The 17,870-nt window shown below is 44.5% G+C and overlaps 1 protein-coding gene across 3 annotated transcripts in view; it reads left to right on the top strand.

The window, feature by feature from the left end:
- Mdr49 (Multi drug resistance 49) overlaps positions 1–16,935 on the top strand; it is a 30,980-nt gene extending 14,045 nt beyond the window's left edge. For 2 of the 3 annotated variants that reach the window (XM_018028525.2, XM_026815522.1), the window contains 13 exons: positions 1,383–1,452; positions 1,919–2,006; positions 2,644–2,837; positions 3,257–3,505; positions 6,065–6,478; positions 6,755–7,178; positions 7,945–8,148; positions 9,424–9,775; positions 9,878–10,108; positions 10,230–11,179; positions 11,674–12,075; positions 12,361–12,507; positions 14,046–16,935. In XM_018028525.2, coding sequence (XP_017884014.1) covers positions 1,383–1,452; positions 1,919–2,006; positions 2,644–2,837; positions 3,257–3,505; positions 6,065–6,478; positions 6,755–7,178; positions 7,945–8,148; positions 9,424–9,775; positions 9,878–10,108; positions 10,230–11,179; positions 11,674–12,075; positions 12,361–12,507; positions 14,046–14,249 — 3,929 coding nt within the window. In that variant the 3' untranslated portion in view covers positions 14,250–16,935. The remainder of the gene's footprint in view (positions 1–1,382; positions 1,453–1,918; positions 2,007–2,643; positions 2,838–3,256; positions 3,506–6,064; positions 6,479–6,754; positions 7,179–7,944; positions 8,149–9,423; positions 9,776–9,877; positions 10,109–10,229; positions 11,180–11,673; positions 12,076–12,360; positions 12,508–14,045) is intronic. The other variant, XM_026815523.1, reaches the window with a different exon arrangement.
- Positions 16,936–17,870: the final 935 nt, after the last annotated feature.

Below are 17,870 nucleotides of genomic sequence, written 5' to 3'. Positions count from 1 at the left end.
AAACTTACAATTGAAGCATCGAGAGTAAAAGCGGATTAACTTCCTTATACAAGAATTTAAGAGAAAAGATTGATGCACTGCTGCATAGATATTAAACGTAGCAATTAATTTCGTTACAAAATAAATAAATTGATTCCTACAACCTCGTATATAAAATTACTTAACTTTTGCTAAGCATTGCCAGTATGAGAGAGCTTTTTTTTCTATTTGATAGTGTTATAGTTGATCGGAAACTTTTTACCAGCAGAAATTTTTTAATTGGGCCACGGTTCTCGTGGTCCTTTTCCACGAACTAATCATCGTCCTTTGAAATACAATTACATCGCCCCGTGGAATTAACGGCGACGAGGTAGGGGAAACTTTTCAAGCCCGTCGAACTTGTCGAACGCGTTCCGTGCACCGGGGGGTAAATTCGTTCATGCACTGGAGCACGGGTACGCGGCAGCTGCCGGCAGCCTCGTATAAAACGTCGATCGTAGATTCGTCGCAGGAGTTTCGAACAGCAATTACGGCGCTAATGGAGCCCCTACGGGAAGACACGACGAGTTCGGTTCGTAGCTACCAAGACCGAAGTCCAGGCACTTTCTCCATCGCGCCCTCGTGTCGTACCACGCCGGCTCCGTGACGGAACCCAGAAACTTCGTTTTTCCTTTCACGCATCCCGGCACGATTCTCCGCGTGTGCACACACGCTTCTCGCGTCGCGTTCAGGATGCTGCGCCGATTCGCGACGATTTACGTACCGTACCCAGCTGATTTATGACCCAGTGCGATGTACCGCACCAGCTAGCTCGTTTATAACGGTTTAAAATAATGGGAATCGACTCTTAGTGAAATGGCCTAGCTAAATCTCCCGACGAAACCGGGGCTATCTTAGCGCGTAGGTGCATAGAGAAACATTCGATCACGTCAGCAGATGCGCCTTTGACAGAAAACGGGAGTTATATCGTCGTCACCTCTGAGAGCATATAGATTCTTCGAAATATTCATTGTACATCGTTTCGTATCGAGGAACATTGTTCCCATGAGACAACACGAATCACGAGTTCCGTTTACTTTGCATGTTTGTAGAACATTACGCGACATATTCGTATAATCCTTCATTCAATACAGTTAAACGAATTTAACGAACCATGAATCTAATGATTAATTTAATAATCCAGCAGCGTTACGTTTTACTATTTCGAATGACTTATTAAATAAAACTTCACCTTGATAAGAACGGACGATAACGTTAGCTAAGTTATGCAAGTCATGTGCTTGCAAAAGAGTACACATGTGTTATGTAGGTTTAAATCTTCACCCGCTGATGGCTATGAAAATAATGTTGTAAGAATTTTGTGTGTGTGTCGTGTGTACGGTACCTTGTATATTTTATTTCAGACACGCTCCAAGATGCGGAGAAGGATAAAGAGGAAACTGAGTATATGCTACAAGAGAATGGCAAACCAATGTACGAATTAAATTCTTACAGCTGAATGTTATTAAATAAAAAGTAAACAATATGGGATTCAGGATTGTAGTAAAATGTTATAATATGGCAATGAGTTAAGAGAATCCTGCTCGCCCTAAACACTGGAAGAATCGTATCGATTAAACATATTCTTTATTGTAGCAAGTATACCCCGGAAGAATATTTTTGGATGACATGATTTTTTATCGGTATTTCTATTTTCGATGGTGGAGCAAGTTAGAAAATGCATTCGAATGTAAAATCTATTACTTAGCATTTGCCAAAATGCATTTTAATTTATGAAATCTATTTTCGAAGCCCTTTAAAGAAGAACTTTTGTTTGAATTTTTTCCTTCGAATCCGAAAACACTCTTCCATACGAGGAATGTGAAAGAACACGACAAACAGCACGAACACCGGCACGTAGAGACATTTTAATTAAATCGATGCCGTTTTGTGTCCACAGTGAATTCGTGCCACCGCAAACGAAGGAGGAGGACAAGCCGGCCACGCCGGCTGAGCCATCGTTGCCACCAGTGCCTTACTTCAGACTTGTAAGTGTTCCGGGCCAACGGGAAAGATATTTGAAAAATGATCGAATATTTGTTAAACAAAACCCCGGACGCCTGGCGTTGAAATATCGACGGGAGTTTAGTTTCGATTCAAAACGGACGAGATCCATCTTCCGGTGCGACGCAACGGCAGGGAACAGCCGGGGCCCATCGTACTCCCTTTGTCTTTGACAAACTTAACGAGCCGCGGTTCTGCCGATCGATCCGACGCCTGTTTTTGTTTAGAACCGGCTCGATCTCCGTCCATTAATCACCGTTAGGCCGGCATTAATTTCGGCCGCGTGTTAAATCTCCCGGAAAGGCGCGAGTTACCTCCGCACTAAATCACCCGAGGATATGTTTCTGAAATTTTCGACTAGTTTCGCGACAAATTGCTGCGCCGCCACTGCCGCCGCGAAATTTCGCGGAATTCCACCAACGGCGAACTCATCATTCGGATAATTAACATAATACCGATTCTCGTTGCGGATAATTAACTAAAACCTATCGCGCCGGTTGTTGAGCGCAGTTCCGTCGTACTGTTTTCATACTCGTTCAAAACCTCGCGTCGTGGAAAGTTCTAACTTCGTATTATAATTCGAGCGAAACCACGTTAAACCGAATCGCTTCTGTCCAACAGTTTCGATTTGCAACATGCGGGGAGCTGATGCTGATCATTAGTGGCCTGATCATGGGAACCCTGACAGGCCTCTGCATCCCTATCTCGACGATACAATACGGTGAATTCACCACGCTATTGGTGGATCGCAACATGGAGAATCTCACGAGCAGCCCTACGCTCATTTTGAAATGGTTCGGAGGAGGAAAGGTCTTGTAAGTGCTGGCGCGATCTACAGACACGCCTACATACGCATTTGATTACTCTATTTATAGCGCGAATTCGTGAGTCGCGTTTCCACTTTACGTTTTACCAGAAAATAGATCGCAGACGGAAATATTAGTTCTGTCTGGTTCTCTCTAGTTTAATATGAACTTATGCAACCTCAGTCGATGATATCGCTCGTTTATTGCGACAGCTACGTTGCAACGTAGTGATTACGATTCTCTGAAATAATTGTAGTGCACTTTCAAATGTTAAGCCGATATCTATATTGGAATATCGAATTGAAAGAGGAAATCTGTTGCACCAAACGAGTGATGATGCGCAACGTTCCTCGTTAAGAATTAGAAGAAAAATTGTTTAAACAATGAGTATACGGTATACGATAATTGGTAAACGCTTATGGTTGCAGAGATGGAAACGCTACATACGAGGAAAGGATGGAAGCGCTTTACGACGATTCGGTAGCTTTTGGCGTATCCTCCGCCGCGTTGTCCACGCTCCAGTTCTTTTTCGCTGTGTTCACGGTGGATTTCTTGAACATAGCTGCGTCCAGGCAAATCGTCCGGGTGCGCAAAATGTTCCTACGAGCCGTGCTCAAGCAGGATATGACGTGGTACGATATCAACACGTCGACCAATTTCGCAAGCAGAATCACCGAGTGAGTATCATTACCCAATCCGAGTTTAAATATTTAGGTTCGACCTCAAACATTTAAAGGCGAATTCCAGTTCAAATTTTGAAATCCGTACAAATTAGAAGAAAAATGCACTATTTTTAATTACCGGAAATGCGTTTTTATAAACTACATAAACTTTTGGTATTGACTATATAGCCAATACATCCTTAAGTACGTTTTTACTTGTATGATATTTCCTCTTATTCGATATTTGATTTTAAATTGTATAATCGAACTCCAGCAACTCTACGATTAATCACTTCAGAGATCTTTTATGATTTCACGTTTATCGAGGGAATATTGTATTCATATAAATTACCGCATTTTCTCACGGAGATCCGACATTAAGACGGACACTATGGGATTTGATTTTGCATGCTTGCGAACGTCTACGCGAAGCATTGTGCACATACGTAAACGGAGAAAAGCGGGTAAAGTTCAGGAGGACGAGATCGTCAACAGGTGGTCGCTCGCGAAACTCAAAATCCTTGTCCCGATACAATGCTTTCGCCCTCTTTTTCACTCTACTCGTGGTTGCGTCCAGGACGTACAATTATCGGAAATTCAAGGATGGGTTTGCCACGTCCCAGTTAAGCGGTCAACTCCGCGATCTTCTCTTGCGCAGTCTTATTTATTTCGAGACGGCGATCTTCGGTTCGTGTATTAATCGTGTCGCAATTCCAATTACGACATCGGAACTATAATTCGACTAAGTAGGTTTAACACTCGTTTTCTAAGTTTTTTTTAGTGTCATAATAAAACTGTCGTAAAATGATGTAAAGTAGTCAGAAAATTGTGACATCTTTCGTCAATAGCTGGTAAATATTTTTGTACATTATAAGCAAAGCTGTTTACGAAACTTCAAGATTTCATTTGAATGAGGAATACGAATTTTGCAATCGTTTAGAAAATTTGTATTATGTCTAGTTCCGGGTTTCAATAGGCGCGACGTGGTTCACATCATCCTCGATTATCACGAAGATAATAAATGCTAGTCGCAAATATAGCACCGTGATGCAGGTACATGGCGCGGCCCATTTACAATTAGCAGATCGACTGGCATTAGACGTGTTTTGGCTCGCGTCCTGCTCCGCATTTATAATGAACAATTACGCAAATTTTATTTGTGCCTGGTGCGAGTCACGGCAAAGTTTCCTGAACTTGCCTCGTGCTCCGCCGTAAATCATTCCACACACGTTCACTGTCGATGTGTACGTACTTGCGCCGCTTGCCGTCGCCTCAGAAATAGCAAGAAAATCGTTACAACTTTTCGTCACGTTAATCATTTTCATGTGCCTGGTTCAGTTGAAAGAGGCTTGCAAATCGTAATATACATACGTAAGAGAGAACGTTGCATGAATCCGTGTGGAATTCTTTTGTACGTCTTGAGACAATATTGATATTCAGCTCAACGCGATTATAAGACACCCGCGAACACGTGTTGTTACTTTGTAATCTCGAGTACACTTTTTAAATACCCAGAAGAGATGCTTCTTTACTATCAGCAATCTTAATGTCGCGTCAGAACATTTCCATGAATCGTTCAGAGATCAATATTAATTGACGCACAGCCAGATATTCTCCTGAATGCATCTTTCTGATGCATTGACATTCACTTTATCTCTACGTGATAAGAAGGGGTCGTTTCTTATAACGATGAGTAAACTCTACTTTCGTCGTCAGATTCTAATTTTAAAACAAATGTATATATTTTCAGTACATGTTTGCTCTAAAGCAGGGCTTCTTAAACTATGGGTCGCGACCCCAAATGGGGTCGCGTAGCAAAATTCTGCGGTCGCGAGAGATTTTAATGTCAAATATCTATATATATAAAAGTTTAATTTTTTTTATTCCAAAAAAAAGGAACCCCTCTTTTTGTAAAAAACTTTTGTTTGTAAGTGCTTATACAATGTTTTTTACAAGATTTTTGTATGTTTCAAGAAACTCGCAATCATAAATGGGGTCGTGAATGACAAAAGTTTAAGAAGCCCTGCTCTAAAGGAAATAAAATTTAAAGACTACAGAGGTCGTAATATGATTCGGAAAAGTAAAACTCAGTCATATTGACAGTACAGTAGTACTAGCGTTAAAATAGATAACTGGGTTTAAATATCGTTTTATAAGAGATCGATTCACACAAGGTGACCTGTGCACCGTACGAGATAAGACATTTAATTAATTTGCTGAATGGTTGCCCGCGGTCCATGTTATTTTCGTCGATAACAACTTCCGATAGAATCGTCGCTATATGAAATCGCTTCTAATTACGTGAGTTAGCTTGTACGATAGTTGAAAGCTAGGCGAAAGACTGTCTGTCAAGTTTTCAACAAATCCGGGAATTAAATATGCAATACTGATCCTTTTATTCGTTTACAATCTGTCCTTATTTATTCAAATCTCCTTAGAATTTTTATTTAACCGGATAATAGAAATCCATTTAAATCTGTGGATTTTAATTCTGTGGAACAAGAATAGCTTGAGAGCAAATAATAAAATAATGCAGCTGTGTGAATTTTCTTGATTCTTCTTTTTGTTTTTCAGAGATTTGGACAAGATGAAGGACGGTATAGGAGAGAAGCTCGGCGTGTTCACCTATCTGATGGTCTCTTTCATCTCCTCCATCATTATATCATTCGTTTACGGGTGGAAGCTGACGCTGGTGGTGCTAAGCTGCGCGCCAATTATCGTTATAGCTACTGCAGTGGTAGCAAAGGTTCAGAGTTCGTTGACGGCGCAGGAATTGTCAGCTTACGGACAAGCTGGGACCGTCGCCGAGGAGGTGTTAGGCGCCATCAGAACCGTGATCGCTTTCAACGGTGAACAGAAGGAAGTGGACAGATACGCTGATAAGTTAATTCCCGCCGAGAAAACCGGGATCAGACGTGGCATGTGGTCTGGCGTCGGTGGCGGCGTTATGTGGTTCATCATATACATCAGCTACGCCATCGCCTTCTGGTGAGTCCGCTGCACTTGCACGACAATACATTTAAGCGAATCACATTTGACGTTTGTTGCCCTTTCTTGGGGATTAAAGTGGATAATTCAGTGATTTAGTAGAATAACTAAAGCAATAGGCTGTTCCAACGATCTTTCGAATTTGTTCTGTGAAATTTCTTAGAAGCCAAGAATTGTGCTCACTTTAATCGAACCGAGAAGATGTTTCTTTTCTTCTAAATCAACAACACCGATTCCTTGAAATCTAATTTCTCTATTTCATCAATATGTTATCAGGTACGGTGTTCTGCTGATCCTGGAGGACAGGCCAAAGGAGGAGAAAGAGTACACGCCCGCGGTGCTCGTGATCGTGTTCTTCGGGGTGTTGGCCGGTGCCCAGAACATGGGTCTGACTTCGCCGCATCTCGAGGCGTTCGCGGTCGCTCGCGGCTCGGCGGCGGCGATCTTCCAGGTCCTCGATCGGCAACCGGCGATCGACAGTTTGAGCAAGGAGGGCCAAAGGCTGCCGTCGGTCAAGGGCGTGATCGAGTTCAAAAACGTGCACTTCCAATATCCCGCGCGAAAGGACGTAAAAGTGTTGCAAGGCTTGAATCTGACGGTCAATAGCGGTGAGACCGTTGCCCTCGTCGGCGGATCCGGATGCGGGAAGTCCACCTGTCTGCAGCTCATTCAGCGACTGTACGATCCAGCCAAAGGACAGGTAAAAATCTGCATGTTCATTCAATTCTGTGAATAAATGTTGCTTTGTCGAACAATCAGTGTTTTTCCGGTCCCATTGTTAATTTTCAACACTTCTGTCGTGTTTTCAATGTTTTCACCAAAGAGAGACAGAAAGTAATTTACAATTCAACGACTAACGGTTCTTTCTATCTTTTCATCGAACAGAATTCATTTCGATGGTATTTTCGGTAAAAATATTAACTATCATTAGTAAAAATACGAAGTTTATCGCTTCTCGTAATGTTTTAGTTCGTTCGAATTTCGCCAGGATCGGTGAATTTGTTTATCGCCCTAGGAGTTAACAGCAGTATCCCAGCCATGAATCGTTACATCGTTTCATTGTAACATGTATACTCGCAGGCAATAGGAATTTTACGGAACAAGTTTGAAGCGCTTTTCTCGACGGAGCAGTGTATGGCGTTCAGAGTTTTCTCGATAGTAAAAGTTTTACGATTTTCGCGTTCCAGCATCCGTCGCAGTTTCTTCACGGTGAAAATATTACGCCGTACATTTGGCATACTGATTTCGGACCGGTTCCCGGAGCTTTTTTAGCGCTTCGCACAGTACTTATATCTTCCCACGTCATCTTCCCTATAAAATAACTTCGCCTTATATTCCGGTGAACAAATCGACCAATAACGGAACCTGAACAGGTTTCTCTCTTCCTTTCTTAGACATTACTGGGCCGGGATTCTTTCGTATTTCAATCGAGAACGTCGAGTATAGTCTTTCTTTCCTCGGCACAGGTTTTATTGGATGGTGTGGAAATATCGAAGTTGAACGTTCAGTGGCTCCGTTCGCACATAGGCGTGGTCGGTCAGGAACCGGTGCTCTTTGACACAACGATACGGGAGAATATCCGTTACGGAAATGATAGTATTACCGAAGAAGAGATGATCAAAGCCGCGAAGGAAGCGAACGCTCATGACTTCATCAGCAAACTGCCAGAGGTGAGTGGCTCTCAAACCGTTTCTCTTATTCCGCAGCCGTTTTCTTTGACCGGCTCCATTTAATTTCAGTTTCCTTTAGAATAATAACTGAACTGGCCGCGATAGGCGGCGTTGAATTGATTCGACTACAACTTATGATTCTAAATAATACATAATAATCTTTGTCTGACTAAAATTCATATTAAAGTTTAATATAACGATTTGGTTTCCTTTCTTTTTGTCAAGATCGTAATTTAATCGAGACCACGGTTTTTGCCATTTCGTGTCGATAAACTCGCGTAACACCGTGTGTTAACGATCCGAGATATCCGATTAGTTACATGCATTAACAATAGTCTCAGGTGCGAGCAACGAATCGCGGGAATACGCGCGTGTACGCGGATGATAAAACATCCGGTAAACCGCGACCGAAACGAATAACAGTATCCCAGATTACGGCCGCATCAGCGATTAGGCGTTTATTACTGTATTTTATCGAGAGCCGATGGTTTCGTCCTAGCTTCCCCGTCCAGCCTTTTACGCGTTGTGCCTCGTGACGCGTTTAGGGTGGTAACGATCCGGGAAAACAAGGGCTCCGACATTTGCCAGTTTACGGCGAGCGCGGCTTATTTTACGGTGCGCCGAACCGCGATGGCGTGAAATTTAATCCAGGGGAAAATTAGAAAGAAAACCGTAGAGAATTAGAAAACGTCGTCTCGTTCAAGTTATTCGCGTCGATGGAAGAACGAGTTGAATTATGCGAGCGAATGCATTAGTGAAATTGAATTCGAAGCATCGCGAGATTCTAATAAGTCAGCAAAAAGGATACAGCGTTGATTTAGGATACCCCTAAGATTTTATTGTTTCATATGTGGAACGTCGTTAATGACGATCGTTAAAATGCGTTACGTACGGCGCGCAAAGTGCTCTTCCTCGTAAATTTATTAAATCTCGACGCGCGCGCGTTGCACGTTGCTCTGTAGACGCGACGCGTCCTACGGCCGCTATAATTAAATTATCGTTATTTCAAGCCACGGACACCTCGACGTACGGTAATCAAATGGTAAAATTGTACGTAGGTATATCCTCGATTATCAATGAAAATGTGGCCAGAGCTGAAATCATTTAACGAAAAATTGTCCCGCTCGGGACAGACAATGTGCACGACTTTTAAACTTTGTGCCTATTATCTTTGACCTTATAACCACGAGATCTGCATTTACTCTGTATTTTCATTCTTGCCTACTTATTAGAAAACAATGAACAAGCTTTCAAACGAGAAGTTATTGTTTCCAGTCTTACGAAAGTCCCGTGGGAGAAAGGGGATCACAAATATCTGGTGGACAGAAGCAGAGGATCGCTATCGCTCGAGCTTTAGTTAAACGTCCAGCTATTCTTTTACTGGATGAAGCTACTTCCGCCTTGGACCTCCATAGCGAAGCTACCGTGCAAAGAGCTTTGGACGCCGCCGCGAAGGGTAGAACGACGATCGTTGTTACTCACAGACTATCAACGATCACGAACGCAGACAGGATAGTGTTTATAAAAGATGGTCAAGTGGTCGAGCAAGGGACGCACGAGGAACTGCTGGCGCTTAAGCAACATTACTACGGGCTGGTCTCCGCCGATGCAAGTGCCATCGCGAAAGGTAATCCTAACAGTATTTTCATTAGAAAAAACTTGTTCTATTTGAAATAACACCAAATGGAAATGGGTAATATCGAGAGTGAAATAATGAAATAATTTCTAGCGAAAGCAACGGCTTCGGCTGCAAAGACGGTCACCGCAGCGATACCGAAGCAGAAACCACCACCACTCAAGAGGCAGTTCTCTACACTGTCGATGCACTCACATCGGTTATCGTTGGCCGGCGCGTCCGACACTTCGGGAAATGAACTGGAGGAACACGAGAAGGCCTACGACGCACCACTGATGAGGATATTCAGACTCAACCACCCGGAATGGCCTTTTAATTTGATCGGTACGAAAACTCACTTAATATTCTGTTTAACCAAAAGAAAGATCAGAAAATAATTTTTCGGCTGGATAGCTCAACTTTTATAAGCTCAGCAGATTGAGGAGAAGAAATTTCTATGTTGCAGGTTGTTTCGCGGCAGCGATGGTTGGCGCCTCGTTCCCAGCGTTCGCGGTTCTCTTCGGTGAAGTTTACTACGTCCTGGGTCTCCAAGACGAGGACGAGATACGCCGCGAGACGATCAACTTCTCGATTCTGTTCCTGATCGTCGGCGTAGTCACCGGTGTCGGCACTTTCTTGCAAATGTACATGTTCGGCTTGGCCGGCGTGCGTATGACCACTAGGCTCCGGAAAATGACTTTCGCCGCGATGCTCAAGCAAGAGATGGGTTGGTACGACGAGGACACGAACAGTGTGGGCGCGCTGTGCGCTAGACTTTCCTCCGATGCGGGTGCCGTCCAGGGTGCCACCGGGACGCGCGTGGGCGCGATTCTTCAGGCATTGTCAACCTTGGTCCTCGGAATCGGATTGTCTTTGTACTACACCTGGAAAATGACGTTGGTCTCGGTGGTGTCGATACCTCTGGTGTTAGGCGCGGTGTTCCTCGAAGCCAGGGTGATGAGCGGTCAAGGGTTACAAGAAAAGAAGAAGATGGAGGCGGCTACGAGGATCGCCATCGAGGCGATTTCGAACATCCGCACGGTGGCCAGTCTTGGGAAAGAGGAGGCGTTTTTGCAGCGTTATTGCGTCGAGTTGGAGCACGTTGCCAAGGCGACCAGGATCCGAAACAGACTAAGAGGATTGGTATTTTCGTGCGGTCAGACGACGCCGTTCTTCGGTTACGCTCTGAGTCTCTATTATGGTGGCTCGCTGGTAGCCACGGAGGGTCTGAGTTACCAGAACGTGATCAAGGTCTCGGAGGCGTTGATCTTTGGTTCGTGGATGTTGGGACAAGCTCTCGCTTTCGCTCCGAACTTCAACACTGCCAAGATTTCCGCCGGAAGGATATTCAAACTCTTCGACAGGGTTCCGGAGATCAGCTCGCCACCGGGTTCGGAAGACAGAGATCTGGATTGGGTGAGTGATCGATTTACGTTCTTTGTTGTTTGAAACGTTGGACGTTGGAACAAAAGGCGCGTTACGAATGAATCGTATCTCGTGGATTAGAACACGAATTATTGAATCATCCCACGGGTAATTCGTATCAAGTATCTGACGGCATCGCGCGTCGGATAGGATTCTCGCAAAGCAACCAATTTCGACATTTCATTACGACCTGTTTAGCAAAGCGTCGACTTTATGACGTACTGACAGCGATGCCTCCGGCAGCGCGCGTTAATTACGCTTAAAACAGGATGCTACGTTTGATCGTGGCCGAATAGAATTCCCAGAATATACGTAGAACAATTCCTGTAGGATTTCAGACCATTTGATAAGCCGATAGGGATTGATCAATCTGCTCAAAGTCTATCGAGCGTTTTACAAGCTGTCCGTTGTAATAATCAGAATTGTAAAAAGGAATCGTCGAATAATTTTGTTTTACGTCACGTGATCTCGATGAATGATTGCAGAAGGCGGACGGGTTGATCCAATTCTCGAAAGTCGAGTTCCACTACCCGACGAGACCCGAGATGCAGATCTTGCAGGGTTTGAATCTGATCGTGAAGCCGGGTCAGATGGTCGCGTTAGTGGGCCAGAGCGGATGCGGCAAATCCACCTGTATCCAACTGTTGCAACGATTGTACGATCCACTTTCGGGCACCGTGACGATGGACCGTCGCGACATCTCGTCGGTCTCGCTGCGGAATCTGAGAACGCAGCTTGGTGTCGTCGGCCAGGAACCGGTACTCTTCGATCGTACGATCGCCGAGAACATCGCCTACGGCGACAACTTTAGGGTGGTGCCGATGGAAGAAGTCATAGAAGCCGCCAAGAAGTCGAACATACACAGCTTCGTCAGCTCTCTACCACTAGTGAGTATAACTGTATTCTCCATATACGCAAATTATGATGTACACGAAAAATAGTAATTGTTATTATCATTATTTATCGACAAACTGATGAAGTACTTGTTCATATATAAGAAAGAGGAATAAATCATTACTTTTTAAAATCTGAATAGATTCACTACAACTTTTTAAGACGTTGACTTGTTCTACTGTATCGTTCAGATAATGACTTATTCTACTTGGACTTTAGTTCGTGATTTTTTCATTGAAATGAACTGAGAATAAGCAGATGTTCGATTTTTGTTACAGGGGTATGATACTAGGCTAGGAACTAAAGGTACGCAATTATCCGGAGGACAGAAACAACGTATCGCCATCGCGCGGGCCTTGGTCAGAAATCCTCGAGTCTTACTGCTGGACGAGGCCACCTCTGCCCTTGATACTCAGAGTGAAAAGGTAAGAACTCTTCGTCGATTTATGTACAAGATGCCTAATGTAGCCATTTGCATAAATTTGTCTTGGAGTCTACTGGATCGATTCGAGATAAGAAATGTTAAGATAAAAGAGAAACTGGAGCTCGAGGAGAAACGCCTAACCGCGGGCTACCAGAAAAATGGGTCGCGAAAATCAGGCTGGAAATAGACGGGGACGCGCATTCAGTAATGTAATTTGCGCTTTTTCGCTGCGGACGGAAAGACGGTTGAAAAAATGACCAACCGCGTCTTCCTCTCTCGAGGGGCCAAAAGAAGTGCGAGGAATTTCTCGCGAGGACAAAAGCATCTCGCGTTCCAGTCTCGCCGCGGCATTGTTTCACTCTCGCGTCCAATTAACAGCCTCGTAACTACGGAGACCGGTTTTTCGCGGCGATTATTCAACGCGACGATCGCCCGGAATTTCGCGATGATATTCATTAAAGTTGATCCTATTAAAAATCAGAAATCATACTCGTCGACACCATCCCAGGAAGCTTCAACGGTAAATGGTAATCCCTTCTTTTAACTTCGGGAGAACTGCAGAAAATACGACTGATGGAATCGTCGATATTTTTTGTATCATATTAAATGAAATTATATCCACACGCGTTTATAGTAAACGACGATATTAGGACAGTTTGCCGCATATAGTAGTAGCGGCGGACAATGGAAACTTGAGTGACGGTTGCGTCGCACACTACCGTCCCGGTTGATGAATATTAATGGATCCTGATGGATTTTAATGAACAATACTAGCAAAAAATGCGAGAACCGAAGCAGGCGAAAAAGAATTACCGTGGTCCAGTTGCCCGCATTACATAATGGAACAGACGCACTTTATATGGTAATGCGTATCCAAAAAATAAAAAATTCATGTTTTGCCTCAGACTTTATCAAAATTCTATCTCTTCGTGAACGGGCAGGGAGAAAAAAAATCAGTGATCGGTTTGCAATTTGCGATTCGATTGAATTTTCTTTTGTCGAGAAACGCGATTGGGTGTTCGAAAGGTCCTCGAGTGATTATCCAGGCTCGACGCTTAATTCTCCGATCCACGAAGATCGATTATTCCAGCCCGGCTGCCGGTCCTCTCGAAATTGACAACAATCGGGGTCAACGCAACAGTATTATCTATGGTAACAATCGGAAATAGCCGGTCCAGCCGGGCGTGTGGCATTGGTGCCGCGTTCAATTGTTGGTTCCCGCGAATGGGAAGTTGGACTCGACCAAACGAATTTCGTGGCAATTATTGTCTCGCGGTTGCTTCCGAGTCAACATGTTCCCCTCTTTGTTTTGTCGATCTTTACTAGAAAATGGACCGATCGCATTTCATCAGCACTGTATTGTATCAAATTTTCCAGTGACACGTATAACGTAACACGATAAACAAACATGGAACTATCACGTACTTCGAATTTGACAGCACAGAGTATCGCGCTCACTCACATTATTATACCACCCCGTTGCATTAAACAAAATTTAAAGAATCTTAAGTCGATGTTCGACAACGTTATTTTTTACAGGTGGTGCAAGCTGCTCTGGACAAGGCAATGGAAGGCAGGACGTGTATCACCATAGCGCATCGTCTGGCCACTATAAGGAACGCCGATGTGATCTGCGTGCTTGAGAAGGGGCTCGTCGCTGAGATGGGTACTCACGACGATCTGATCGCAGCAGACGGTCTGTACGCTCATTTGCACGCTCTTCAAGAGGCCGCGATGGAGTAGTCTCGAGCTTCGAGCCGCGTCCAGTCGACGCTCACTCGGGGCTGATCGCTCCCGCGGAAACGGAAATGTACGAAAAGAGTATTTTCCGTGAGAGACGCGTCAGCCCCGGCCTGCGAAGCACGCAGCAACAAATGGATGAACTCCGACACGAGAGTAGGACATACAGATATATCCCCGACGAGAAAGCTCTAGGAAACACGCGCGTCAGGGCTTTTCGTACGGTTTTCAAACATTGACAAATGCTTCCTTTGTTTTCTCAGTTGGATTCCCTGACCCTACGAAAAAAAAAACTTTCTTCATAGTACTTCGCTACAGTAATAGTTTCTTTCGCGATTTTACTTAACCCGCGTCTTCGGCGCGCTTCCTCTTCGCTGAAGATCATCTTCAAAGGACAAGAGAAGTTTTCGTTCATAGCGGACTTGAATATTATTATATATAGATATCTTGTCGATATTTACTTTGCTCTATATACTAACTTAAACGTCGGAACGCTTGCGTCGTCACGGTGCTCGTCTGTTTTACCTTGCCCACGTCTCGTTCGCGAACGTGAGCAGCCGAGGTACTCGTGTATTCGAAACCGGAAACCGCCCTGTTTCCCGCTTCGTGCATTCAGTCTCCTTGCTACAAACGATAAATCGCAACGTTTCCGATAATACCAAGAAAACGTAAGGAACACAAAGCAATTTTCTCCGGAACGATATATCCCGTTCTTCGTTTTCGTTTCGTCGTTACGTGCGGTCTTTTACGGATTTGCAGCGCGCCGCGAACAAGATTCCGTTCGAGGTCACGTAGCCGCGATCAGATTCGATGTACGATCCGATCTCCTGAACGACTCGTTATCGGTTGAGAATACCAAGCCGAGGGTTGCCGCGAGTAGCCGCGAACCCGAATATTTGTCGATCAAGGGAACGCGCCGAAAATCGAGGAACGCATGCATCGAATTAAACGGAAACGAATAGACGCCTCGGAAAACGTAACCGTTGCCTGCCATTTTGTTCGTCGACAATTCCGGTCTAAACTCGAATGAAAAATGTATGAACGTTACTCCGGACACGGGCAGCCACCTTGCCCTTTCCTCCGCCACCCTTGCTCGCAAAATGTAATCATTCTCCCGTTAGCCGTTCTATCGCGCCCGAAGTTCCTTTCGACTCGGGGCGATCTATCCAGAATATAAAAAAAAAACGTCAATTGTGTCTGAACGGGTGAACGTTAATAGAAATCGTTCAGTATTCGTGCCTTAGCAGTTATCGTGCTCCGTGTTCAACTAAGAAAACGTGATAGTAAGACGCGGGAGGGTGAGCAGAGGACGTGGGGGCCAATGATTAGAATCTTCACACGCCTGGAATTGAAGTAACGGCTGCTCGAACGAAACACGTAGTCTGAAAATGTTCGGAAATTTTTGTACGCTCTACAAACGAGCGTGCAATTCGCAGAGGCGTTTCCGGGCGTCGAGGACACCTCCGATCCGGCGGCTGGATTTCTATGGTCGAACTCCGCGACGTATACTTTTCCCGAACTTGTGCCTTCATACTTGGTATATTTAGTGATAAGATTCCGGTGGCTGGCTCTAGAGACATGCCAGCGTGAACCGATCACGTGCGACACGCGACGCGAACGCGCTAAAGTATTTTTCAAATAATCCCTCTATTCCCGATTCGAATCTTTAAGCTGATCTTTCGAAACGTGCGTCAGCTTAGAAATAACGGAGTAACTATCTTTATACTATCATATTCAATATCTGTACGAAATATCAAATATATAAACGTAACAGTTAAATTGTATTCGCGTGAGCGATCGCCGAGTCAATAGTACTTAATTTACCTCGCGATCGAAGGGGGAAGCCTATGATCAACTTTTACGATCGGTACCGAAATACAATGCTTTTACTATATTTCATGCGACAATACAAATACGTAGCCGTAGAACGTGTTCGAGCCAGGGAACGAGCGTTTCGCGATCACGAAATGGCGTTCTGATGTTCGCGAGTCCAGCGCGAGGAGGCCGGTCGTCACCTGAGGGACTCCGAGCCTGTACTCATTTTCGCGTACTTACCCCGCCAAGCGGGTCGGTGAGAGAACGAATAGACACAATCAGCGACGATTATCATTAAATCGAACTCACGGTTTTAATCACTGCTCGCGATTCGGACAAATCAAATCTCAAAACCGAACCAATTTCAGTCAAAATTGAGCTTAAAAGTCATACACTTTTCATAAATTGTAAGATCGAGCACTTAACGACAGAGTGAATGAAATTGTCAGAAGCGAACGTGCGCGTATGTCTGTGTGTGAGATAGAGAGAGATTTTAGTTCGTAAAAAATTCCAAAATCGTTACTTAAGACTAAGGCTGCGGCAGAGATCTTAAAAACAATAAATAGTGCAAATTACGTGAACGAGCGATCGCTTGGTTCAACACGTGTGTGACTTAAAGAAGGGGAAGGAGAACAGCATTGTGTGGTTATTTTCTTTCTTTCTTTCTTTCTTTCTTTCTTTCTTTCTTTCTTTGTTCTTCGTTTCCTTTTTTCATACATCGAAAGCGTGTCGAGTTACAATTATACACCGATTACTGTGCAGTAACGACAAAGAGGAAGTATTAATTTTTTTTTCTTGTTATACAAACAGATGGAGCAGAACGTACAGCTGCTGGCATTATACAAAATAAAATGAAACATAGTAGAAAAAAAAATCAGTGATCTCTTTCTATGAATGTGTTACCAAAAGATAACAAAATCATTCCGTTCGATTCATCCTGTCCATCCTGCTTTCCAATCTGCTCCTCTGATCTCATTCTGTAAAAGCTCTCTTCCAAATTATATGGGAATTTCATTCGGGAACTACTCTAAACGCACCAAAAACGGTTCTCGCTTTGTAGTTTGAAGGATGGAAGAGTGGCACACGGATAAGTCGAGGGTTCATATTATAGAAGCGAGCACTAAGTTCGAAGGTGCCCGGCAAGTTTGCGAAGCGCGGCAGTTTTTGAAGAAACTTTTCGAACGTAAATACATAGTCAACGGGTTCGATGGATCGGTGCTGGTTGACAAAGACCAGCCGCGGACGTTTCCGTCGACGAGAGACGTGGGGGGGGGGGCGAACAGAGGGAAGGGAAATGCCGCGTGTTGGATAAAGAAGTTTCTCAGCGCGGCGAGGAAAGCTGATTTATTACTCCAGGGGGGGAATAGGGGCTCGGGGGGCGGGAGGATTCCGCCTGCCAAGTGTATAACGCGTCGGAACTTGCAAAATTATTCCAGCGAGTTCTCACACAGGGTGGTGGCCGTAACCGAAAACGGGAGAGGACACACGACGTCTTAATTGTTCGAGGCACGCAGCGCGCGCTCAGTGTTCGCGCTTGAAAGAGGATAATTGGGGGAGACGCGGCTCGTCGTTAACGCCTTGTAAACCGGATTAGTAGCGTTCGCCCGATAAAACGTCACTTTGCCCTTTTATCGCTTACCCGCTCGCTGGAATCTATGCGCAGGCAGTACCGCGTCGCGCCACCGGGAATAATTCATACCACGCGACGCCGGAAGTGCACCCTCCCTTAATCTCGTTCCACCCACTTCTCGTAAACCGTACCCGACGTCCGCACACTATAATTTTTTCTCTCTATCGTGCATGCGTTAA

Source organism: Ceratina calcarata, unplaced genomic scaffold (assembly GCF_001652005.2).
Source record: "Ceratina calcarata isolate Rehan_Ccalc_2016 unplaced genomic scaffold, ASM165200v1 scaffold46, whole genome shotgun sequence".
Classification (NCBI taxonomy): Eukaryota; Metazoa; Arthropoda; class Insecta; order Hymenoptera; family Apidae; genus Ceratina; species Ceratina calcarata.
This window is presented reverse-complemented; position numbering and strand designations above follow the sequence as displayed.